Here is a 27427-nt window from a genome sequence, read left to right on the forward strand (position 1 = left end):
AGCGTCGCTGGCAGCTTATCCCTTGCACTTTTTTTAATTCGCTTCAGGTCTTTGCTATCTTAGCAAGCGTCATTGGTGAAAAAGAGCCGGAGAACTGTTCTCCACTTTTTTGCTATTTGGATGTGATTGGCGAGGCCCATAGGGTCTATGGGGGTTCAGCATGGCTTTGCTATGACGAGCAGTTCCATCAGCGTAAAGCCTTGAGGCCTCAGCTGCATTGGGATCTTGAAGATATTGGGATTTGGTTGAAGCTCATGGCTCAGGCAAGGGCCCTAGGACAGCCCTTTTAAGGGGGGGGGGGCGGCGGTTCAGGTGCCGCTAGAGAGTTGGCCACACATAGAAAAGGATGCTGTTGGCAGTTCAAGAAGGGCTTTTGGCATAGCCTGTCGTTTCCGCCATGAGTGCTCCAGCTGCGGGGCTCCCACAGTTATACCAGATGCTTTAAGAAAAGGAAGCTGCACCCCAGTGAGCCCACTTCAAAAAAGGAGGACCCCAGTAAATCTGTCCACAATGCAAGTAAATATCCCAAGAGGGCAGCGGCAGTTTTTTTTGCCAATGGCTTTACCAATGGCTTTTCGTATTCCATGTTCTTTACCTATGTCATGTTCTTCGGTGCCCAAGAATTTCAAATCCATGTTTCAGTTTCCACAGGTGGTATCTGCTAAATTGACTAAGGAGGTTGAACTGGGCAGGATGGCTGGCCCTTTTGATTGACCACCCATGCCTTTTTTGCATGTTTCGCCATTGTGGGTGGTCCCTAAAAAAGGAACCAAACAAATTTCGGCTGATACATTATTTGTCGTATCCGATGGGAGCTTTGATGAATGATGCAATCGAGCCTGATTTAATGTCCGTGTCATATACCTCTTTTGATACAGCGGTCAGCTGGGTTCAGCGGCATGGCCGGGGGGCATTGGCGAAGATGGATATCAAATCCACTTTTCGTCTGCTGCCAGTATATCCAGAGAGCCAATGGTTGCTGGGTTGTTTTTGGGGTGGGCGGTTTTTTATTGGTTGTTGTCTACCAATGAGCTGCTCCATTTCGTGCTCCTATTCTGAGACTTTTACTACCTTTGGTGAAGGGGTAGTATGGGAGGAATCGCACATATGATCAATTCTGTATTACCATGACAATTTTCTTTGCATTGGCCCCCCGAATTCCACGGTTTGCATGGTCTTGTTGCATACTTTGGAAGGTATCGCGCGGCGATCCGGGATCAATCCTGCGCCTGAGAAGATCGAAGGTCCTTCCATGGAGATTCAATTCCTGGGCATCGTCATTGACACACAAGCGATGGAGTGTCACTTGCCGCTTGACAAATTGGAGGATCTTCGGCTGGTAGCTGGTGCGGCACTGAAAGTGAAGAAAGTCAGGCTAAAACAGTTGAATCATACTTATGGGGCGCATTTTCTGCCATCGCCTCAGTACTGCTACTTCCAGGGTGAAAGAGTTGACAATCTCCCCGATGTTCTAGTGCTCCACGTGGGGGGGGGGGGGATGACATGGGGGTTCTGTCTGATCACAAGGGATCTTGTGAGAGATGTCAAACTTGACGTATAGTGTTTGATGTGTGAATTCCCCGGTGTTGTTATTGTGTGGTTGGACATTGTGGCCCGACAAATTTGGGGTCATGCTTACTCTGTTGAAATTCAAACAGAATTTCTGCATGTTTGTATGTAGGTACATGTATATCTGTATGACCAGTATATATATATATATATCACCACTGACTGATTGGGGTGCAATGCTTACCTATGCTCACAGCCAAATGTGCCTACAATGGGCAAATAGCCATCAGAATTGGACTACAGAGCAATGGAAGAAGGTGTTCTGATACGATGATGAATCATATTTCTTTTTCATCATGTGGACGGCTGGATATGTGTGCATCACTTACCTCAGGAAGAAGGCAAGGCAGTGGAAGCAGGGTTCTGCTACTGATGGTTTGGTGGCAGACACCACAGCATACCTTCACAGGTCTAGTGGAGTCCATGACTCATCGGATCAGAGCTGTTTTGGTAGCAAAAGGGTAGGTACCCACAGTGGCATAGCATGGGGGAAAGCAGCCGGTTCATTTGCCCTGGGTGCAACATTTTGAGGGGCGCAGAAATTTGTTTCTGTTTCCCTGGTCTCAGTGTGTGGGTGACAGCCGACAGTTACTGGTTGTTAAGGAGTGGGCCAGCAAGCTGATGATTTATCAGCTGTCAGTAGGGTTCCCTGCTGACAGCTGAATGTAAAAAAGAAAAAAACATTTCTGGCAATAAACCTCTTTGGGGGTCTGGTATGAATTTTAAGGGAAACCCCACCCAAAAAGTAAAAAAAAAAAGCAGCATGCCCCCCCCAGCATTCATACCAGACCCTTATCTGAGGATGCAGGCTGATAGGCCAGGAAAGTGGGGGGGGGGGGCAGAGTGAGTGACCCCCTTCCAGAATGATACCAGGCCTCATGCCTCAACATGGAGGGGGGTGCTCTGGTGTGCCCCCCTGCCCTAAAGCACCCCGCCATGTTGAGGGTATGTGGCCTGGTATCTTTCTGGAGGGGGAGTGCTTGCTTGCCTCCCCCTTTCTTGACCTGCCAGGCTGTATGCTCAGATAAAGGTCTGGTATGGATTTGGGGGGGGGGGGGCACGCTATTTAAAAAAATTATATATTTTGGTGTGGGGGTGCCCCTCAAAATTTATTCTAGACTTAAGGGTCTGCCATGGATTTAGGGGGAAACCCCACACTGTTTTAAAAAAAAATCTTTGGTGTGGGTTTTTTTTAAAATGATTACCAGACCCCAAAGCGCTTAGTAGGTATTGGGGAGGCCCCCAAGCTGTTTTTTTTTTTTTTTTTTCAGATCAAATTTGTGTTCAGAACTGATCAGATGAGCAATTCACATGCCTTTCAATAGAAGGCAATGAGCCTGAAATTTGCATCTGAACCACACCGCAGTGCTCAGAAAATGCACAGCACTCTTTTTAAGTGCTAATTCATACCGCAAGCATTCCAGTGCTATTTTCTGCATCCAAAACGCATAGAAATTAGGTTAAACGGTTTTCAATGGCATAGTTCACACCACTGCTTGCATTTCCAGTGCCTTCCAGTTTCAGGAAAAAAGTAGAACCTGCTGCATTTTTTCCTGCACAGAACTGAACACGACAAAACACATCAAAAACATACAGTGAAAGAAAAAAAACTGAAAAAGGAAGAAAAAAATCATCTGGAACGCATTCAAAAACGCAACTACTGCAGTCAAAGAGATATCTCAGATTCAACCAATAATAAAAAAAAAAAGACTGCCGGCAGCCAATCTGAGGCTCAGGCTGTGAGTGAAGGAACCCTTTGTGTTTCCATGGCCATGGTTTAATACTGTACTAGTGGAAGGGACTCAGGGAGTGTGAAAAGTCTATGGGTTAGGGGGCATAAATTACTTGCCTTGCCCAGGGTGCTGACAACCCACACTATGCCACTGCCTACACAATATTAGGTGGGTGGTCATGTTATGGTGGGTGGTCATAATGTTATGGCTGACTGATGTATATACATTATTTTCAAAAATCACAGAAATAATTTGTGAATAACGTTTCCACACTCATGTGTTCCAGCTTTGAATGTGTTGCCCTGAAGGTGCCATTCATATGCAGCACATTTGAAAATACATTGAAACACCACTATTGCAGTAAAATGCCTTTCTGCGCATGTTAAGGAGCTTTGAACTGGTCAGCTAGAAAATTTGATCTACCTTGGACTGAGTAGACCATAGATATCTTCTATTATGTCGTATTTGGACCTTCAAGCTTTTAAAGCTTTGAATTTTTTTTTTTGCATTCTGATGACTTTTTTTTTGTAGAGTCTCCCCCTCCCGCCCCCTTTAGGCTACTAGCTTCACATAACACATAAAGCATATGGGTTGGTATTTCCAAGGGTGAAGTACCACAGGTAAAAGTGCCTTCTTCCATGCCAATATCATTGGAAATTTACATATTTGTAATATACACTCACCGGCCACTTTATTAGGTACATCTGTTTAATAGCATGGTAACACAAATTGCTAATCAGCCAATCACATGGCAGCAACTCAATGCATTTAGGCATCTAGATGTGGTAAAGACGACTTGCTGAAATTTAAACTGAGCATCAGAATGGGGAAGAAAGGGAATTTAAGTGACTTTGAACGTGGCACGGTGGTTGATGCCAGACGGGCTGGTCTGAGTATTTCAAAAACTGCTGATCTACTGGGATTTTCACTCATAACCATCTCTGGGGTTTACAGAGAATAGTCCGAAAAAAGAGAAAATATCCAGTGAGTGGAAGTTGTATGGAGGTAAATGCCTTGCTGATGTCAGAGGCCAGAGGAAAATGGGCAGACTGGTTTGAGATGATAGAAAGGCAACAGTAACTCATATAACCACTCCTTACAATCAAGGTATGCAGAATAACATCTCTGAATGCACAACATATCGAACCTTGAAGAAGATGGGGTACAGTAGCAGAAGACCACACCGGGTGTCACTCCTGTCAGCTAAGTACAGGACACCAAGGCTACAATTTGCACAGGCTCACCAAAATTGGACAATAATAGATTGGAAAAACATTGCCTGGTCTGATGAGTCTCAATTTCAGCTGCGACATTCAGATGGTAGGGTCAGAATTTGGTGTAAACAACATGAAAGCATGGATCCATCCTGCCTTGTATCTACGGTTTAGGCTGGTGGTGGTGTAGTGGTGTGGGGGATATTTTCTTGGCACACTTTGGGCCCCTTAGTACCAATTTTATTATTGTTTAAACGCCACGGCCTACCTGAGTATTGTTGCTGACCATGTCCATCCCTTTATGACTACAGTGTACCCATCTTCTGATGGCTCCTTCCAGCAGGATAATGCACCATGTCACAAAGCTCAAATCATCTCACCACTGGTTTCTTCAACATGACAATGAGGTCACTGTACTCCAATGGCCTCCACAGTCACCAGAGCTCAATCCAATAGAGCACCTTTGAGATGTGGTGGAACGGAGATTCTCATCATGGATGTGCAGCCAACAAATCTGCAGCAACTGTGTGATGCTATTATGTCAATATGGACCAAAATCTCTGAGGAATGTTTCCAGCACCTTGTATAATCTATGCCACAAAGAATTAAGGCAGTTCTGAAGGCAAAAGTGGGTCCAACCCCGTACTTGCAAGGTGTACCTAATTAAGTGGCCGGTGAGTGTATCTATTCTATATACTAGTGTAAGTGGTGTTTATCTCAGGTTCATAATACTGTATGTGCAGACCCTTCACTGCCCAGAAGACAAACACTAATTTTGTACTCTTGCAGATTCCGTGTGCTTTAAATTTTCTGTTTTATTGACTGCAAAATAATCCCAGAACTTGTATATTTTTGTGGGGGTTCCCTTTCCAGATGTATGCAGGTTGCAGGCAGTGTGCAATACATATTCAATGACTAACGTTGTACACGCACACCCCCTCCCACCCTTAAAAAAAAAAAAAAAAGGGAAGGAAAAAAACTGCAAGGCAAGGTTATACTGAAAGATACAATAGTTTATTCCTTTCTCTAGAGAGTATAGCGCAGAAATGATCCAGTAATGTCAACCAGTTCAGGCAACATTTTCCTGCTGCTAATTTCTATGAATGATATCATCAATTAACAAGATCATTTGCACCCCCCCCCCCTTCCCCTTAATGAACTAACATTCTGCATTGCATAGTTTTCCAACTACTGATGCAACTCTGTCTGCTCAGAATAGCACACCAGATGCATTCTGGTTGACAGCTAGGCTTTCATTACTGTATTATATACAGTGGTGCCATCTTGTGTTCATCATTAGAACAGCAACAGAAAGTATGTCGCTAACTTTGTAAAAATAATGAAATTGGCCTTTAATTTTATCAATAAATATTAAGCACTACAAAAAAAGAAGCATTTACATTCATATGTTTTTCATCTTGCATAATTTGTACCTTTGTTTCTTGACAAATAATAATTATAACTGAAGTCACCATAACTATGGGTCTTGTTAAACAGTATTGTTAAGTTGTATCTACTAACAATCGTTCAACACAAACCATTTAACCATGGGTCTGATCTACAGAAACTGGAGCAAATGCCGATAACCAACCAAACTGCTCATTTTACACTGCAGTTTGAAAATTGAAATTAAATATCATGCTGATTGCTATGAACTTCAGATATTTTTTCTTGCACCATATAAAATCAAGTTGAACTTGAAAACTCACAACACGCTGCTGCTTTTATATATTTGGAAAATGCACATGTGTATCAAATTGCAAACACTTTTCAATATGTGGTAATTAAGAAGTTTAAGAAAAATTCCAGGCATGGATATTATTACATACTGATATTAGGCCAGCTTGGACCAGTGTAAGTACACTATGCATATTCCATACCTGTGGGATCCCTCTAGAAGCTGCATATAACTTTAATAGGCACCCCTACTACAGTGATCTTTACTAGCTTCTGGGCCCTGCGCCAATCGGCTGCCCTGCTGCAGGGCATATACAGTAAGGAGGTTGCTGAAAAGAAATATTAATGAGAGTGCTTGCTGTAGGTAATCAACCCAGCTGTCATTTGTTGTGGTGGTGGAAAGTCTCTATGGCTCCAGGTATATGCACAGATTTAGCTTTTTTGGTTAAAAATACCAAACATGTTATGCTTGCCTGCTCTGTGCAGTTGGTTTTGCACAGAGCAGCCCAGATCCTCCTCTTGGATCACAGGCACTCATGGGCCCTAACTAATGCAGAGTGCCCCCATAGCAATCAGCTTGCTATGGGGGCACCTAAGCCAAGCCGCTGCTTTGTGTGTCCATTTAGACACGGAGCCGAGGCTTGGCCCTGCCCCTTCCTCTCCTCATTGGCTTATTGACTTTAATTGACAGCCATTGGCGCCCCCTGCTGTGTCTCAGCCAATCAGGAGGGAGAGTCCAGGACAGCTGAGTCTCTTGTGCAACATCACTGGATAGAGATGGGGCACAGTTAAGTATAGGGGGGGGGGGGGGCTGAGGGGGGCTGCTGCACACGTAAGGTTTTTTATCCTAATGCAAAGTATGCATTAAGATAAAAAAATATTTCTGCCTTTAGAACCACATTAACTTTAAAGAAGAATTCTAGGAATGGATATTTCTACATAGTTACATTGGCCTAGTTTGGACCAATGTAACTATGCATATACCATACCACTGGGATCTCCCTGGAAGCTAGAAATCCCTATTGTCCAGCTTCAATGATCTCCACTTGAGCTTTTGTTTCCCATACCAGGTGGTTGCCCTGCTGCATTGTGGGTACAGGAAGTTGGTTGCTCAGCACAGGCGCCATTCAGAGAGTGTTTTGCATTTTCTCAATGAATGCATTGCAAAGCATTCTCTGATTGAATAATTGAATAGGGTGTGGAGGTGGGACAGTGACATAAAGCTCACCACCTCATTGAATCAGAAAATGCTTTGCATTCATAGAGAAAATGCAAATCATTCTCTGAATGGTGCCAATGCCTAGCAGGGACCTCTTATTATTACAAGGCATCAGAGCAGTTGCTCAACACAGGACCTGGAAGCTAGTGGAAAGCTCTGTAGTAGGGGTGATGCCCAGCTTATCAAAGTATTCCACAGGTATAGTATATGCATTGGTCCAAGGTAGACCAAAGTAATTATGTAAAATATCCATACCTGCCTTTCATCTTTAAAGGAGAAGTACAGCCAAAGCTCGTTTGGCTTTGCTTCTCCTGTGGATCAAAGGACTGCAGTTAGTTCTGCGCTCCTGTGACCCATTTTCAGCAGAGAGTGGGCTGAAGCCCCGCTGTCAGCTGAGGTCACAGAGCTGGTCCAGGCTTGGGGAAGATCGTGACCATATGGTTGGGGTCCGCCCATATGCCTGGACCAGCAGCGAGCCACTGAGAACCTGAGCCACCCCCTCCACAGCCCAGCGCTCTAGTGAGCATCGGAGGGGCAGAGCAGACAGCGATGGCTGACAGTCTCCAGCTCTCTGCTCAGGGACCTCTGAGAACCGAGTGATTGGCGGTGTTTGATCGCTCAGTTCTCAGCCTGAGAGCCGGCGGCGGACAGATGCAGCATCAGACCGATGCTGCATCCACCTAGGTAAGTATGATTCTAAAATAAAATAAAAATTCCATACTTCTCTTTTAATTAGTGAGTTATGTTGCATATTTACTTTACTTTTTATGATTTCAGGCAAAGTTATGGCACTAAAGTTAATGAAAAAAGGAAAGACGAAGAAGGATAATTTTCTAATGGAATACTGTGTATCATTGTGCCTTTCCTCACATCCCAATATCATTAGCACATTTTCCGTGGCCTTTGAAACAAACAAGTATTTTTCATTTGCCCAGGAGCTGGCACCTGCAGGAGACCTCTATTCTATCACTGTGGCTAAAGTAAGTAACTTTTTCTGCTGTCAATAAAACTCCATTAGTTCATTGTGGCAATTCTAAATGTACCAATCAACAGACAATTCACTGATTGCAGAGCCAATGTTATCAAGAGGTAAGAAGAACATTTTGTATCAGGGATGCCATCTAGGTGCAGCATATGACAAGATTCTCACTTTCCCTCCTGGTTCACTATTACACAACATCATCCATTAAAGTATAACTAAAGGCAAAAGAAAATCCCAAATTTAGGGTTGTTTCCAGAGAAGTAATAGAGGGGAAATCTTCCAATGAGGACGCTAGTTCTGGTGTTCTGGGGGTCCCCAAGGAATTCCCTTAATTTGCAAGGATTTCCTTCCACTTCCTGTTTGGCTATGGGACAGAAAGTGAAGGGAAATCTCCCCAATGGGACACAGATGGGGAAAAAAACATCTCACATGGGGTTTAACGCTCCCATAATCAATCCAAAAAAATAAAGTTTTGCCTAGAGTTCTACTTTTAGTCTGGTCTTTAAAAAACACCTAACAGGAGATAATAATCAAACCAGAATTCAGCATTACTGAATAATAACCTGTGAAAGGTGAATGGAATCCTGAAAACATCAATCTTGAAAGTGGGAGCTTTACCAGGAAAGTTAGGTGTTTTTATGTATTTATATTTTAATGTATGTATGTAAGTGTGTTTCTAATTATCTTACACTAAGTTATCTTATTGTTAATTGCTAGTACTTAAAGTAGAATTAAAGTGATTATAAAGGCTGAAGGTTTCTTTATATTAATGCATTCTAGGCATTAATATAAAAAACTTTCTACATGCAGTTCCTCCCCAGCCCTCTCTTTATATCTACCTGAGCTTGATCTCGATCCAGTGATGTGCACAAAAGCATTAGCTCCCCCCCTCCTCATTGGCTCAGAGTCAGCAGCGGGAGCCTTTGTCAGTGACAGCCAGTGAGGAGGGAGCAGGGGGTGGGGCAGAGCAGTGATTTGTGTCATTGGACACACAGAGTTGGCTCAGGAGTGAGTGCACACAAGTGCCCCCATAGCAAGTTACTTGCTATGGGGGCACTTGATGGGTGGGGGGGGGGGGGGCAGGTAGGTAAGACATTTTTGTTATTTTTAAAAAAAATAAAACATGATCCTTTATTATCACTTTAAAGGCAACATTTTTTTCATTTTGGATAGAGTATAAGAAGGGTTATATAGCCCATGTCCATTTTTTTTTTCTTATGTCCTCTGTGTCCCATTGTGGTGATACCACTTCACTGCCAGTCCCATAGCTAATGACAAGTTTAAAGACATCCCTCCAACGTAAGAGAAACCCTTGTTGTCACCATGGTAACCAGAACTAGTGTCCCCATTAAAAGATTTCCCAACTGTTTTTGTTCTAGTGACAACCCACATTTTTGAGTTTTCTTTCACTTTCACTTTTAGTGATAAGGTATGCAGGACAAATAGAGAGGGTAAATCTCCAAAATCCCTCTCCACTCTGTCCAAAACTAAAAAAAAAAGCCATTTGTTATATCTTAATATATCCTGTTCTATGTGAAGGTTGAACATGGCAGCCATGTTTGTTCATTACATGCGCAGGCTCTGCTTCCTGCTTAGCAGTACTACACAATGAGGAGATTTATCAAAATTGGAGTAGACAGAATTTGGAGCAGTTGTGCATGGCAACCAATTGGTTTCTAAGGTAAATTTTAAAATTTAAAGGCCACTTCATACTGCCCACACATTAAACTGCAGTGATTTAGTGCCAGTTCACACATATATGCGATGCGGGAACCCTGCAAATTCACTGCGGGTTTCCGCATCACAGTTGACTCGCAGGCAGTTCACACTGCCATATGCGAATCACTGGGGATGTCAATACAAAGTTAATGACAGTTCGCATATCGCACTCCCTAGGAACACATTTAACCCTTTGATCGCCCCTGATGTTAACCCCATTCCCTGCCAGTGTCATTAGTACAGTGACAGTGCATATTTTTTAGCACTGATTACTGTATTAGTGTCACTGGTCCCCAAAAAGTGTCAGTTAGGTGTCCGATTTGTCCAACACAATATCGCAGTCCCACTATAAATCTTTGATCGCCGCCATTACTAGTAAAAAATAAAGAAAAAGAAAATAAATGAATAAAAATCATAAAAATATATCCCATAGTTTGTAGACGCTATAACTTCTATACGCTTATTGGGATTTTTTTTTTGCCAAAGATATGTAGCAGAATTCATATTGGCCAAATTTTATGAAGACATTTGATTTTTAAAAATTTTTTATTGGGTATGTTTTATAGCAAAAAGTAAAAATTATTGTTTTTTTTTTTTCAAAAGTGTTTTTTCTAAAAATAAGGACATCAATTTCTATTTGGGTACAGCATTGCACGACCACACAACTGTCATTTAAAGTAACGCAGTGGCGTATCACAAAAAATGGCCTGGTCATGAAGGGGGGGGGGGGTAATTCCTCCAGAGCTGAAGTGGTTAAATGAACATCCACCAATCAAAAACAAGCAGGGAAAGTCACCACCCTACCCCAAACAAGGTATGATGTTATAAGTCCAGTGCATTTTGGCAGGACTTATGACATCATATCTTGTTTGGGGGTGGGTGGTGACTTTCCCTGCTTGTTTCTGATTGGTGGATGTTTATTTGAATATTTTGCACAATTGTTCTCATTTATCACGCCTGATGAAGGGGTCCTGCACAGCTCTAAAACATTGCACTCTTTTTACTTGTGATGTGATCATGCTTCAAAAAAAAAATCTTTTGGACTTAACTTGAAGATCCGTGATGTGCTGGCAAATATGTACAGTAGATCTGAACAGAAGTCTCTTTACAAAGCAAACTTAACTCAACATCAAGGGCATAAAAGCAGTTTGGAGGTGCCCTTATCTGTCAAAGAGAAGGGGAAAGAAATTGCTGTTGAAGCAAGAAATTAAATGAGGGGTATCTGTTTAATTTTAAAATATTTAATTTGGTATCTAAAGGACTTAATAAAGTGAGAAGAGAAGATTGATGGATAGGAAATGGTGGGATATTGGGAGAAAACAGGAGGAAAAGGCACCTATAAAATGTGCTGTACACCATAGATATTTTTTATTATGAAGAGAAATATGTATGTTTATAGCGCAATTTAAAGTGGAACTAAACTGTATCTGAGCACCACAAACTGAAATACTGTTGAATTCATTTTTAATATTAAAAGCAAACTCAGCCCTCCATCCATGTCTCCAAGCTTTAATTTATTGAGGCATCACTTTGAACCCACCCCCCAGCATTTCTAGCCATGGCCATCTTGAACAATTACAGATGATTAATGAAGCATTCACTTCCGGGAATCCATCTGCACTTAGCTCAGGCATGCAGGCAGGAGGGTGTGCTTAGCTGAGAAAGCATCTTCTCCCTTCTTGAAGACTCCTGGGATGTATGATATTATTTTGGCCTGGGCCAGAAACCAGGAAGTGACTAAAGAAATGTAAAAAGAAAAGTTTAAAACAAGTAAATATAATATACCTTCCTATCTATTTCCTGAGGTGAACAGCATAGGGATAAAAAATAGTAATGTTGACTCAGAGAAGTTCCGCTTTTGGGAAAGAGTCCAATTTGAGCAGCAGTCAGGACTGAAAAAGATAAACTCCCTAGAAATGCACAATTGGTAAAGCAATAAACGTTAGTATTCATTTAGAGCTTTCCCCCTTAATGACCAGGCCATGTTTTGCGATTTGGCACTGCGTTACGACGTCGTGCGATGCTATACTCAAATAAAAGTTATATCTTTTTTTTCTTCACAAATAGAGCTTTCTTTTGGTGGTATTTGATCACCTGTGCTATTTTTATTTTTTGCGCTAGAAAACAAAAAAGAGCGACAATTCTGAAAAAATAAATAATAATTTCACGTTCTGCTATAAAACATTCCCAATAAAATTTTTTTTAAATCAAATGTTTTCATCATTTTAGGCCATTATACACTCTGCTACATATTTCTAGTAAAAATAATCCCAATAAGAGTATATTGATTGTTTTGCACATAAGTTATTGCGTCTACAAACCAGGAGAAAGATTTGTCTTTTTTATTTGTTTATTTATTTTTTACTAGTAATGGCGGTGACCGGCGATTTTTAGCGGGACTGCGACATTGCGGCGGACAGATTGGACACCTAACTGACATTTTTGACACATTTGGGGGGACCAGTAACATTACTACAGTAGTCAGTACTAAAAATATACACTGTTACTGTAATAATGACACTGGCAGGGAAGGGATTAACATCAGGGGCGATCAAAGGGTTATATGTATTCCTAGTGGGTGCTTTCTAACTGTATGGGGGATGTACTTATGGAATTAACACAGGGACCTGTGTTCCTAAATAGGAAGAATACAGGATCCCTGTGTTCATTGCTGATAGAAGAGCAGTCTGCCGTGTTTTCCACGGCAGACCGCCGTTCTGTCTCCACGGGGAGCGATTGCGGCCGCTGGACCCTTAGATTAGCTGTCCCTGTGGTGAATGGGTGCGCACAGTTACATCGTTTCATGGGACAGAGCTGCTGGCAGTAGGCATGTGGTTAAATATGTGTGACAGGAGATAAGTCTTGTCAAAAACAATCAGTGTAGTAAGATCCTCATAGCATGCATGAAGTAAAAATGGAATTGTTCACTCCATCAGCTGGCTTTATCTGGCATCCTGATGTTACATAACAGTTGAATGTTCCATCTATAAGTACAACCTGTTGGAAAGTGTCCAGCACAGTAAATATAAGCAGAGGAGGAATGAGCAAGACCTGTATGAGTCCTGACCTCTGGTCTCCTGATTGGTAGCGGTAGGATGGTTAAAGCCGCTAGTGTTGCAGAGGCTGCTCAAGGTAATGTGAGACAGCTGCCTACAACAACTTACGATATTTTATGATTGTAATGACAATCTTTATCAAGGTTTATCCTTACATAAAATTCAATAAAAACCAAATTAGGAGTGGAGGTTTAGATTATTACATATATTGTTCTATCCCCGCTACACGTTTCCCTGTGTGTAGCCCGAAATGCAGCTAAACCCACCTAATCTGCAATAAGCCAGACTGAGTGTCATTTTTAAGCTTTATTAACAAAACAGGATGGGGTAAAACTATTCAGAAAACAAAAACAGATACATATAATCAGTATATGAAGTATACAGAAATACAATGAATAAGCTAGGCTGTAGATGGCGATAAGTAATTCTTACCAACAATGCTGTGTTTAGGGGATGCAAGCGAATGCAAGTTTTAATCAAACATGTGCTCTGATAGCTGGTTTCTTCTTTCAGTCTCTAAGATGGAGTCAAAGTTCCCAGGATGCACCGGTTTCTCTTCCTTAGACTGAAAAATTATGGGGAATTTTGGTAAAGGTGAACAGTTTCTTGCTTCTGCAAAAACAGTACATTTACCACTGACTCCATCTTGTGGTCAAATCTGATATTGCAGACAAACAAACTCATTAAAATCCTGCTGGAGGCATTACAGATATAGATTACTGATTGGTTCTCTTTAAACATTACAGAAGACCCAGAAAAAGACATACTGTATGTGCTGTATTTAATTTTAAGAATAAGCCTAATGAAAAAGAACAGAGCAGTCCAAAGGGTTAAAGTACTGTATACCTTAACCCAAGCATAAAAATGTAATTTATTACAGCTTATAGGTCCTTAGATGTTGTGACTGCATCAGTTTTCTTTTTTTCAGGTTAAGTACATTTTCTGCAGGTCCAGAAAAATTCTTATTGATCTCACTAGAAATCCAGTATCCTTGTTCCTTCCTGCAATCTTCTGTGAACAACAAAACAACATCCCCCTATTTAATGGAAATGAGGAGAGTGGGAGGTGTATGCACTCCAAATCAGAAGAACAACCTAGGATGACAATGCTGCTCCTCCACAGTAACAGTACAGGGAGTGATTGTTGTCACCCTAGGACAGAAAGTATTTCTGGCAGGATCAGAAGGTCAAAATAAAGGGGAACATGTTTGAAAAACCCAAACTAATGAGCTGCCACATCTAAGTACTGGCAATTTTCAATATATTACATTTTTGTTTTTGGATTTTGGATTTTTGTTTCTATGTTTTTTTGTTTTGTTCAAAAGGGCAGTCTTACCACGCAAGTTTTAAGGTAGTAGTTTGGGTACATCAATTTGACAGTTGGGAAGAAGCAGTCTTATAGCAATGGATTCTTAGGAGTGTCAGGTATGATGTGGTTAGTAGTTTATCAGAGGTTTCCATCACAGTAGCACATTTAGATATGTGACAAGTCTTAAATTTTAATCCATGTGGAGAGCAAAGGCAATGTGCCAAGTTCATCTTTGTGGCAAGGTCTAGAGAAGACTGATAGCTCATAGTAACTCTATGACAGTACAAAAGATTTTCCTAAAAATGATCAAGAGTGGAATGAACGTCAATAATACCCTACCAATTAGGGTAAGCAGTTCCAGCTACATGGAAGCTGAACTTCATGGAAAGAAGCTTGGCTGACATGTATATTTAGTGGAAAGGATAGCTATACACGTGGCACTAATAAAGTGATACTAAACACACGTGGTTTAATTGACGTTGTCCCTTCTAATCCCATATATGGATAATGGCACTGCAATTGTTTCAATTAAAAAAAAAAAATTGAAATCCCTTTTTCCTAATCGATATACAGCTGACACATGATCCAGCTCTTTCCTGGCTTGTCTGCAGGGAAACATAAGTAGGAGGAGCTTCTACTAGTCCTCTGCTGCTGGTTACATGTTAAAAAAGTATCCTTTGGGATAGGGTAAAAATAAATACCTAATATTAATAAACTGTTTTAAATCCTCATACAAATATATATTTGAATATATATTTGAAATCAAATGTTTATTATTTTGGCAATAACATGGTGTGGGTGGATTTCTGTCAGCCGCAGGGTGTCTCCAGTCTGTGTCTTAGAATAACAGGGAGGTGAAGCCTCCATCAATCAATATGTAATATCCCACTCCCATATGTGTTGCCAGCATTGTTGCAGATGTTGAAGAGGTGGGGGGGTCAGCCTGTCAGTGCTCAGACCATATGCCGCACACTGCATCAAATTGGTCTGCATGGCTGTTATCCCAGAAGGAAACCTCTTCTGAAGATAGTTACATAGTTACATAGTAGGTGAGGTTGAATAAAGACAATAGTCCATCAAGTTCAGCCTGTGTTGGTGTGTGTGGACGTATTCATTTCTCATACCCCTGAATGTTTTGATCCTTGAGATGTACGTCCAAGAGACTTTTAAAAGTAGCCATGCTCCCCACAGTTACTACCATTTGTTGCAGGGAATTCCACAGTCTTGTAGCCCTTACAGTAAAGAGCCCCCTGCGTAGCCTGTGGTTAAATCTCTTCTCCTAAAAACGCATTGTATGACCTCGTATCCTCATGTATTCCTTGCGACTGAATAGTTTTTTTTCTATGCTCTGATCACCGTTAAGGTATTTGTAGATCGCTATCATGTCCCCTCTCACGCGTCTCTTCTCCAGGGAGAATAAATCTAGTGTTTCTAAACCCTCTTCATAATTACGGTCTTCTAATCCCCTAATAAGCTTCGTTGCCCTTCTCTGCACTTTCTCAAGCCCCAATACATCCCTCCTGAGGACTGGCGACCAGAACTGGACAGAATACTCCAGATGTGGTCGGACCAGAGTTTTATAAAGTGGTAGGATTATAGTTTTATCTCTGGAATACATCCCTTTCCTTATGCATGCCAAAAAAAGATGATGCACAAGAAAGCCCGCAAACAGTTTGCTGAAGACAAACAGACTAAGGACATTGATTACTAGAACCATGTCCTGTGGTCTGATGAGACCAAGATAAACTTATGTGGCTCAGATAGTGTCAGGCGTGTGTCGCGGCAACCATGTGAGGACTCGGAGTACAAAGACAAGTGTGTCTTGCCTACAGTCCAGCATGTTGGTGGAAGTGTCATTGTCTGGAGCTGTATGAGTGCTGCCGGCACTGGGGAGCTACAGTTCATTGAGGGAACCATGAATGCCAACATGTACTGTGACATACTGAGTGCATCCTCAAACAGAAGGTGGAGGAGCGCAAGGTCTCTAACATCCATCAGCTCCGTGATGAGGAGTGTGTGAGGAATCCAGTGGCAGCCTGTAAAGCTCTGGTGAACTCCATGCCCAAGAGGGTTAAGGCAGTGCTGGAAAATAATGGTGGCCTTGCAAAATATAGTAAACCCCCGCTCTATCGCGGTTCAGTTTTTGCGGTCCCGGTATATTGCGGATTTTTCTGTAATGTTGTTTTACTAATTAAATCATTGAAAATTAATTATTTTTGTGTTTTCCATAGCTCTTCCAGTATCTTTTATGTGTTTAAATTCGTTTCTATTGTCTTAAAAGTGTGTTTTAAGACCTTAAAATGCTTTTAAAAGTACAGCGAGAGTTAAAAAAAAACATGCCTACAGTGTATTTTAATAGGGTTTTTCTATTTCGTGGATTTTCACTTTTCGCGGGTGGGTCTGGAACGTAACCCCCGCGATGGAGGGGGGTTTACTGTATTGACACTTTAAAGCCCAATTTGGACATTTTCACTTAGGGGTGTACTAATTTTTGTTGCCAGTGGTTTAGACATTAATGGCTGTGTGTTGAGTTATTTTGAGGGGACTGCAAATTTTCACTGTTACAAGCTGCACACTCAGTACTTTACATGGTGTGCAGTTGTGTATTTAGGTTTTGTGCTGCCCTAGGCCTAACTAAAGTTGTGCATCCCCTAATTTAAATATGACCCACGCCTTCCTGTAAATGCCACACCCCTTCCTGTTTATGACCGGCCCTGTCATCTGTAAACCACAGACCATAACCACAATCTATCAGTGCCCATCACCGTAGCCTCATCAGTTCCCATAAGTGCAGCCTCATCAGTGCAGCAGATCAGTGGCCATCAGTATAGCCCCATCAGTAGCCACCAGTGGAGCCTATCAGTGCATCATATCAGTGCCCATCATTGCATCATATCAGTGCCCAATCGGTGAAGCCTATTAGCGCCCATCAGTGCAACATATCAGTCCTGCCTTATCAGTGCAGCCCCATCAGTGCAGCCTATCAGTGCCAACTCTTCAGTGGCCATCAGCGCAGCTTTATGTCACTGGATTAGTAAGATTACTCCTTTCTTTTAAGATATTTGGACTTGTGTTTGCTGCCACTGATTATTTTCCTTTTTTGTATAATAAATAGGAAATCCATAGTCATTATACAAATAAGTGAAATAATCAGTGGCAGTAAACACAAGTCCAAATACCTTATAAGAGAGGCGTAATCTTACTAACTCAGTGACATACTGCGAAAAGTCTAATTGTATATGATGCAATTCATTATGCTCGCTCAAGGACAAGGATGTTTAAAGAAATGAAATTATATTATTGACATGATGCCTGCCATACCTGGGGACGGAGGAGGGTAGGTGGAGCATTAGGCTGCAGTGCCACACTTATTAGCATTAGCAGCCATTGGGCCAGTTGTATTAAGTGTGGTCGGCGGCCTGCGGTCTGTCCGAATGTCCTCACCCGCCAGTATTATCATACCGGCAGGTAGCAGCGTGACCGACTGCTTTATGAGGGTGCCAGACTGATTTGCCTCCTGGACTGCCCTCTGGCCCAATTCACCCCATAAGACTGGCACTATACTAAAAGTGTAGCACAAGCCGGCGGGGACCCTTTCGTGCAAGGCCTGGGAGGATGCTGTTTTTTTTTTGCTTTTTTTTTGTGCGGGGTGCAGCTTTCTTGCTGCCCCCCTGCAAAGTGCCGCCCTAGGCCTGGGCCTTGTTGGCCTAGGCCAAGATACAGCATTGATGGTTTGGGTGAATTTCTGTCTTAGCAAAGTGTCATTTCTTCAGTGTTGTCACATGAAAAGATAGAATAAAATATTTACAAAAATGTGAGGGGTGTACTCACTTTTGTGAGATAATGTAACTATTTATGAGTTACTAGTTTGCAAGTCAGTATTATTACATGGGTATCATCTGAATCTGCCTTAATGATTTTCCTGGTTATCAGCACACCCCAAGTTAAATTTATCCCAGGCAGTCTATGAATACTATATTTTGCTTCGTGTGTGCAAAGCTTTGACCACACATTATAGGGTGAGAACTTTATTGCATAGCTTAATCTCCTATCTTTAGTTTATTTGTCATTAGCAGCTGCAGTTTGCTCCAGTTTTATTAGAATAGTTTAATCCCCAGGCAGGCTTTTTGCCCACTAAGTGTGGGATCGGATCATACTGCAAAGATGAACTTGTTTTTAAAATGATTTTGTAAAATCTTTATCTTTCTCAGTTCCTAAGGGTGTTAAAAAATATATGTCTTTTAAAAAAATTCAGATGTTATCCTGTCTGTAAACCATTATAAATCTGCTGGGTTTTGTCAAATATATTGAAATGCTTAAGCCGCAAACAGGCATGGATTAACATAAATAGAATAAGAGGCAGACTTTTACGATGTGATTTGAACTGTGAGATCTACATATATGGAATTTCACACTATTAGGCCTCATGCACACTGGACATTTTTACAGCGGCTGTTTTTGGTGTCAGACATTTTTTTCTACAGCTAGTAAACTCCCCATCATGTTATCCTATGTGTCCATGTACACATAGGCTGTTATCAGCAGTTTTTGGCAGGGGCGTTTTCTGGCTGGAAAAAACCCCCAGAACTAGTGGGTTTTGAGAGGAGTTTTCCAGCTGTAAAAACACTCTAACTCTGATAAAAGCTGAAAAGTGCCAGAAAACACTGAAAAACGTGACTGTTCTGCATTTATCAACGTTTTTGAGCTATAAGCTTTTATGGGAGTATAGTTTTAGTATAGTAAAAAAAAATCTAAAAAATGCTACAGCTGAAAAAAGCTAAAAAATGCTGAAAAACGCTACTACTAGCTGTAGAAGTCTTTCAGCTTTTTTGCATTATTGTTTTTCCAGCGTTTGTTAGCGTTTTTCAACTGTAGCATTTTTTTTTTGTGCCAAATAGCCACGTTTTTTAGCTTTTTTGGCATTTTTCAGCGTTTTTAAGCTTTTATCAGAGTTAGTGCGTTTTTACAGCTGAAAAACGCCTCCTAAAATGCAGAAGAAAAAAAGTCTGATGCCAAAAGCAGCTGTAAAAATGTCCAGTGTGCATGAGGCCTCAAGCACACTGGACATTATCAAAACACCAGTAGTAAGCTGAAGTTTTAGAAGGAGTTTTTCAGCTTTTTTGCAGTAGTGTTTTTCAGTGTTGTTTAGCTTTTTTCAGCTGTAGCATTTTCTAGCTTTTTTTTTTTTAGCAAAACTATACTCCCAAAAATGAAAAATGAAAATGAAGGAAGGAATAGGTGGCACTGCCTGCGAAACAGATTAAAAGTGTATCAAAATAGTAAGTGAAAGCATGTATAAATGCAAACTTCTAATAAACTCTAATGAAAGTGCATGGGGTCTGACGAATGACAATAATAAATAATATAAAATACTATAAACAATTATAAGGCACAAACCCATAAAGTGCTCATGTGTAAAAAGTGCATATATAAACCCAAGGAACAAAAGTGTCAATGTAAAGTGACTAAGTGCCAAATGAGTGACAATAACAAATATACTGAGAAATATGTGTAAAAAATTATTCCACATTAAAAAGTGTGCAAAGAAAAAAATACTTTTTGTCAATAAATATCTTCTATGCAGGATGTGGAAACCTTGCAAGCGGACCTGAACAAAATAACGGGGTGGGCAACTACATGGCAGATGAGGTTTAATGTTGAAAAATGTAAAGTAATGCACTTGGGGGACAGAAACCAGAAAGCAAGCTACTCACTAGGGGGGAAACCTCTGGGTGAGTCTAGGATGGAAAAGGACTTGGGGGTACTGGTAGACAACAGGCTTGGCAGTGGCATGCAATGCCAAGCCGCTGCAAGCAAAGCCAACAGAATACTGGGATGTATAAAAAAGGGGATTCACTCCAGAAATAAAGAGATTATTCTCCCGCTCTACAAGACTCTGGTCCGGCCACATCTGGAGTATGCTGTCCAGTTCTGGGCACCGGTCCTCAGGAAGGATGTGCTGGAACTGGAGAAAGTCCAGAGAAGGGCAACAAAAATAATTAGGGGAATGGAGGACATCAGCTATGAGGAAAGACTACAAGCACTGAACTTATTCTCTCTGGAGAAGAGACGATTGAGGGGGGATATGATATCAATGTAAAAATACTGTACTGGCGACCCTAGCATAAGGAACAAACTATTCAGAGAAAGGAGATACAATAAGACACGTGGCCACTCACTAAAACTAGAGGAAAGGCGGTTTAACCTTAAAGTGCGTAAGGGGTTATTCACTGTAAGAGCGGTAAGGATGTGGAATTCTCTTCCACAAGCAGTCGTATCAGCAGGGAGCATTGATAGTTTCAAAAAACTATTAGATGGGCACCTTAGAGACCACAACATACAGGGGTATACAATGTACGGTTAAAAGCAAACACACACACACATCATAGGTTGAACTGGATGGACTGATGTCTTTTTTCAACCTCACTAACTATGTAAATAAGTCCATAACCTTGAATAAAAATTCCATTAAATGAAAAAATGTATATATAAAAAAACAAAATAACTAAGTGCCAGTGATTTCCAAATTTCAGTGATAAGCTGTGACTGTGAGTAGAAGAACCCCTACAGGGGTAATAAGCATCGGTCACAATCTGTCTCTGGCTTCTCCTATACGTGCCCAGTAGTAAAGACCTCAGATATGAACCACAAGCGCCAATCTTTTAGGTATTCATAACAAACGAGAAACAACAAGCTGGTTAAAACAACGCTAGTTCTGGAACGTCGTGTGTTCCACGGATTGGAAGTGTGCAAAGCGGAACTGACGTAATGAGGCTTTACATGTTTTGTTGATGTGCCATCTTTAGGAGCGGCTGCACTCCTTACAATGTCTGACTTGTCCTCTCCAACCATTTAAACCAGGCATGTCCAACCTGCGGCCCGGAACCACAGGCAATGCGGCCCACTGCGCCCTGACAATTTTTTTCTTTTGCTAGGGATGAAGGAAGTCGGGTCGGGGGCACGACCACAGCGGCTTCCAACTAACTGTAGGCAGAGGCTGCCTCGATGGGGAGGGGGAGGCGAGCATGTGCAGTGTTTCTGACTCCTACCACCATGACCACTTCAAATCACTGAAGTTGTCATGGTGGTTAGAGTGTTCCTTTAATATCTCTCAGAATAAATAAACCTCTGTAAACTGATTCCATTTCATTTGATCATCCTCTAGTTGTGTTAAATTAGTGCGGGGGGCGCGGCGGCGCGGGAAGGGCACGGCGACATTTTATTACTCATATACCTTAACCAGGCTAGCGGTAAACCCGAGCGTGACTCGGGGTAGGAATTTCCTGCTATTATCGGTATCCCCGAGTCACGCTCGGGGTGGATGTGCAGACAGCGCAGCGGAGTGTCTTACCTTTTCCTGGCGATCCAGCGAAGAGCTCTCATTGCTGTGACCGCCAGCCGAGATCTCCGCCGCTCGTCTGTCGGTAGGAGGACTTCCTAGTTCCGTTCCCTGGTGCATGGGAACGGAACTAGGGAGGGAAATTCAAAAAAAAAAAAAAAAAAACGTTGCACAAAACACAAACACATTTTATATTATATATATGCATATATATATATATATATGCATATATATATATATATATGCATATATATATGCATATATATATATATATATATATATATATATATATATATATACATATATATATGCATATATATATGTATATATATATACCTATATACACATATATATATATATATAAAATTATATTATTGATTCGATTATAATTCATGCGTTATATATATATATACACACACACATACATATATATATATATATATATATATATATATATATATATATATATATATAATACACACATATATATATAATATATAACGCATGAATTATAATCTAATCAATAATATAATTTTAAGTTTAAGTCAGTAATTACTAAGAATTGTAGGCCTATAATACATAACGCCAAATTTCCATGAAAAAAATTGTACCGCTTTTGGTACAGAATTCCTGACAGAATCATACCGCCAGGGAGGTTAACTAATAGTATATATTTTATATGCGGCCCGAGAAAATTTCTCTACACTCAATGTGGCCCAGAGAAGCCAAAAGGTTGGACGCCCATGATTTAAACAATAAAATCTAAAATCTAGCACACTTGCTGTTGTTTTATTTATTTATTTATTGATTTTAGAATCTTGATAAAATATACCAGAAAGAGTGAATTTGTTAAGCAGCAGAAATGTAACGGTAAAGGCATATGTGGGCACATGTGTGATTAAGGCAGGTGAGTTAAGTTGTAAAGTGCAAGAAACTACATGTAGGGATACGGGTTACATTTTGTTCAAGCAAAAGAAGTAGACTTTCATTTAGAACTGACATCTCCAAATTTTCTTTTATTGTAAGCACTGCATTAGAGTCATGCTCTTATACCCCAATCAATCAATACTTCTTTCACCAAAGAACAGTCTGTTTATTCCCTGTAAAGCCAATAAGAGGGTCACTGCCTGCCCCCTCAAGAAACATGACCTTAATTTAACTCTTCTTCTGTCCAATGGATTATCTCGAATAAATATTGGGGGGATGCCCTACTGGCTAGCGAACAAAAGCATGCCAAAGTGCTAAAGTCAGAGCCAAGTAGCATTCTCCTACAGGCTTGCAGCCCCATGCACCCTTTTCCTCCCCAGGTCCTTAATGGGTCTACAGTACAAGAGTCAAATGACTATATGATGGGAGGAGGAGAAAAAAGTAATAATAAAATTAGAAAAGCCCCCCCCCCCCCCCCTTGTTAACCATTGCCCCATTATTGAGCCCAAAATGCTGTTACCCAGGACAGTGCACATAGTGGTGTCATTAGGACACAGATTGCCATTTTATTTGCTCATCAGCTTACCTATGTCTCTGGCTCTTCACCACCTCTTCAATTGCCTACTATGCAACCAACTCACCTTTGCTGTGTTCTTTTTCCTTTTATCTCAAAATTTCATCTCCAGCACTGTTTATATTTAAGGGTAATAAGTGAGGCGCTACTACTAATATGCACACAGTCAGAATAATTAAATATAAAGTATAGATAGCAAATGTAGTGCTTGATATTTTTGAACTAAAAAGCGCAATGTGCAAGTGAGAATATTCTCAAGAAGATTGTGCTTAGATATTATAAATATAAATATAAAGTACATTTAGATCTTCCCGAAATAAAGTGCAAAATTTAAATATTCACAAAATATTAGTGCTAGAATATTACAAATATAAAGTGCATAAGTATACAAGTGATCTCAAATTAAAGTGCAACAATTGCTTCATGCACAACCAAGTGCTACTTATGAAAAGTGAATTAGTGCATAATGTCTCTTTAAAAATGATTAGAAATCCAACAAGTGGTAGTTAGTTCATAAGTTTCAACCAAAACATTTTTTTCCAAGTGATAAAAATCACTTATTACTTGGAAAAAAATCGTTTTGGATAGAACTTTTGAACTAACTGCTCTATGGCTGCACTGGGGGGAAACCCCTAAGAGCTTATACTAAAGATTCGGAAGAAGGTAACAATCTGACACAGGAGCAGTTTAGGCACATTATTGTTTGATTTAAATTTGCTGCATGGTAAAGTAATCTGTTGGCTCTCCACTAACACTGCACACTTTCTACCTCTTTATCCATTAAAGTACATACTGTATCTATGGTCTCCCAAATGGCAGTAAAATAGAAGGCTTTTTTAACTCTGGAATTTCAAGAGGCACAAGGGGCCTCATGGAGCATGCATGCACTACAATGGTTGCTGTCAGACTGTACTGTGTGGAGTGGTGTGTGTCAACAGACGATGGCAGAGGCCTGAGAAAACCATATGGTGCACAGATAAGGCATAGAAGTGCAGCATATGAAAATGCACATACAGGGAACATATGTTGATGGGGCTAAACAACTACATTGAGTGAATGTAGGGGAAGAACCTAATGAAATGAAGGAAGGAGAGCAGAAAATCTACTGCAGGTGTATTTTTTTTTGCTGATATGGGACTTTCTTGATTTCTGCTTTAGAATCTGCTTCTCAGTGTGCTGTTTTTTTCTCCATAGCTGAGAACTGAGTGAAGGTGAAGTAGAGGCAGCCAGAAGAATTTATTTTGAAATTTCCATTTTTAAATTGTTTGTGCAATTTTCTAATGGTTACTGGGGTCCAATCGATGGCCTTTTTGTACTGTCCTGATGAGAAAATATAAAGGAGCAGGATGGAACATTTTTTCAGACTAACAAAAATGTAACTTGTGTACAGGCAGTCCCCGAGTTACAACCATCCGACTTACATACGACTCATACTTACAAACGGAGGGAGACTACAGGAAGTGAGAGGAAATCTAGCCCCGGGAAGGGAACTTCCCCCCTGTAAGCAGGACCGGTGCAAGGATTTTTGTCTACTTAGGCGAAGGTGCATTTTGGTGCCCCCCTCCACCAAACATCCTCCTGCCACCCCCTCCCCTTCACAATGCAAACTCCCTATATGGCATACACTTTATTTGCCTGCTGATGTTACATCATCAATGTTTTCATGCATTCAGTCATTAATGTAATGCAGTGTAGATCGCATTGCATTACATTCTTCCCAGCCTTAATGGTTTCCAAGTCAGGAACAAGAAGGGGAAGAGATTGTACATGTGTCCGCTCATCTCCTTCCCCTTAACCCGGCACCACCAGCAATGCTGGTCCCGGATGCCAAAGATGGGCAAGCGGCACTCAGGATACATAGCGGGGGAAGGGGGAACTTTACTGGGGTACAGTGCTGCCAACCTCCCCAAGTGAAAATTACAGAAATGGGCAACCAAAATATTCAAACAACATACATTTTTTACTGTCAAAAATCATGATATTTACTGACTGAGCCACATTTTTTTACGGACATTTCAAAAAAGTACATAAAATGGCAGATTTCAGTGCTAATATCAATATTTAATCTATATATACAAGAGATAGTCAGAGACTGTAGACATGGCACAAGAGATAGTCAGAGACTGTAGACATGGACAAGAGATGGTCAGAGACTGCAGACGTGGCACAAGAGATTGTCAGGGACTGCATACATGGCACAAGAGATGATGAGAGACTGCATACATGGCACAAGGAATGATCAGAGACTGCATACATGGCACAAGAGACGGTCAGAGACTGCATACATGGCACAGGAGATAATCAGAGATTGCATACATGGAACAATAGATCATCAGAGACTGCATACATGGCACAAGGGATGATCAGAGACTGCATACATGGCACAAGAGATGGTCAGAAACTGCATACATGGTACAAGAGATGGTCAGAGACTACATACATGACACAAGAGACTGTCAGAGACAGCATACATAACACAAGAGGCTGTCAGAGACTGCATGCATGGAACAATGGATGATGAGAGACTGCGGGTATGGCACAAGGAATGGTCAGAGACTGCAGGCATGGCACAAGAGATGGTCAGAGACTGCATACATGGCACAAGGGATGATCAGAGCCTGCATATGTGGCACAAGAGATGGTCAGAGACTGCATACATGGCACAGGAGATCATCAGAGATTGCATACATGGAACAATAGATCATCAGAGACTGCATACATGGCACCAGAGATTCTTAGAGGATACGGACATTACACAAGAGATGGTCAGAGACTGCATTCATGGCACAAGAGATGGTCAGAGACTGCATTCATGGCACAAAGGATGATCAGAGACTGCAGACATGGCACAACAGATGGTCAGAGACTGCAGACATGGCACAACAGATGGTCAGAGACTGCATACATGGCACAAGAGATGGTCATAGACTGAATATATGGCACAAGAGATGGTCATAGACTGAATATATGGAACAAGAGATTGTCAGAGACTTTATTCATGGCACAAGAGATTGTCAGAGAATGCATACATGGCACAAGAGACGATCAGAGACTGCATACATGTTACAAGAGATGGTCAGAGACTGCATATATGACACAAGAGATGATCAGAGACTGTATACATGGAACAAGAGATGGTCAGAGACTACATACATGGCACAAGAGTTGGTCAGAGACTGCATACATGGCACAAGAGATCATCAGAGACTGCATACATGGCACAAGAGACAGTCAGAGACTGCTGGCATGGCACAAGAGACAATCAGAGACTGCATACATGGCACATGGGATGATCAGAGACTGCATACATGGTACAAGAGGTGGTCAGAAACTGCATACATGGTACAAGAGATGGTCAGAGACTACATACATGACACAAGAGACTGTCAGAGACAGCATACATGACAGAAGAGGCTGTCAGAGACTGCATGCATGGAACAATGGATGATGAGAGACTGCGGGTATGGCACAAGGAATGGTCAGAGACTGCATACATGGCACAAGGGATGGTCAGAGACTGCGGCATGGCACAAGGGACTTTCAGAGGCTGCAAACATGACACAAGAGGCTGTCAGAGACTGCGGCATGGCACAAGAGACAGTCAGAGACTGCGGGCATGGCAAAAGAGATTGTCAGAATCTGCGGTCATGGCACAAGAGACAATCAGAGACTGCGGGCATGGCACATGAGATGGTCAGAGACTGTGGGCATGGCATAAGGAATAATTAAAGACTGTGGGCATGGCACAAGAGACAATCAGAGATTGCGGGCATGGCACAAGAGACGGTCAGAGACTGCGGGCATGGCACAAGAAATAATCAGAGACTGTGGGCATGGCAGAAGAGACGATCGGAGACTGTGGGCATGGCACAAGAGACGGTTAGAGACTGTGGGCATGGCACAAGGAATAATCAGAGACTGTGGGCATGGCATAAGGAATAATCAAAGACTTTGGGCATGGCACAAGAGACGATCAGAGATTGCGGGCATGGCACAAGAAACGGTCCAAGACTGCGGGCATGGCACAATAAATAATCAGAGACTGTGGGCATGGCAGACGAGACGATCGAAGACTGTGGGCATGGCACAGGAGACGGTCAGAGACTGTGG

General features: G+C 41.4%; 1 protein-coding gene across 3 annotated transcripts in view; it reads left to right on the plus strand.

The window, feature by feature from the left end:
* LOC309568222 (serine/threonine-protein kinase SBK1-like) overlaps window positions 1-27427 on the plus strand; it is a 74943-nt gene that overhangs the window by 44309 nt on the left and 3207 nt on the right. For all 3 annotated transcript variants that reach the window (XM_082273884.1, XM_082273883.1, XM_082273885.1), the window contains exon 3: window positions 8190-8392. In XM_082273884.1, coding sequence (XP_082130010.1) covers window positions 8190-8392 — 203 coding nt within the window. The remainder of the gene's footprint in view (window positions 1-8189; window positions 8393-27427) is intronic.

The sequence above is a fragment of the Pelophylax lessonae genome (assembly GCF_965119305.1).
Source record: "Pelophylax lessonae genome assembly, chromosome: 12".
NCBI lineage: Eukaryota > Metazoa > Chordata > Amphibia > Anura > Ranidae > Pelophylax > Pelophylax lessonae.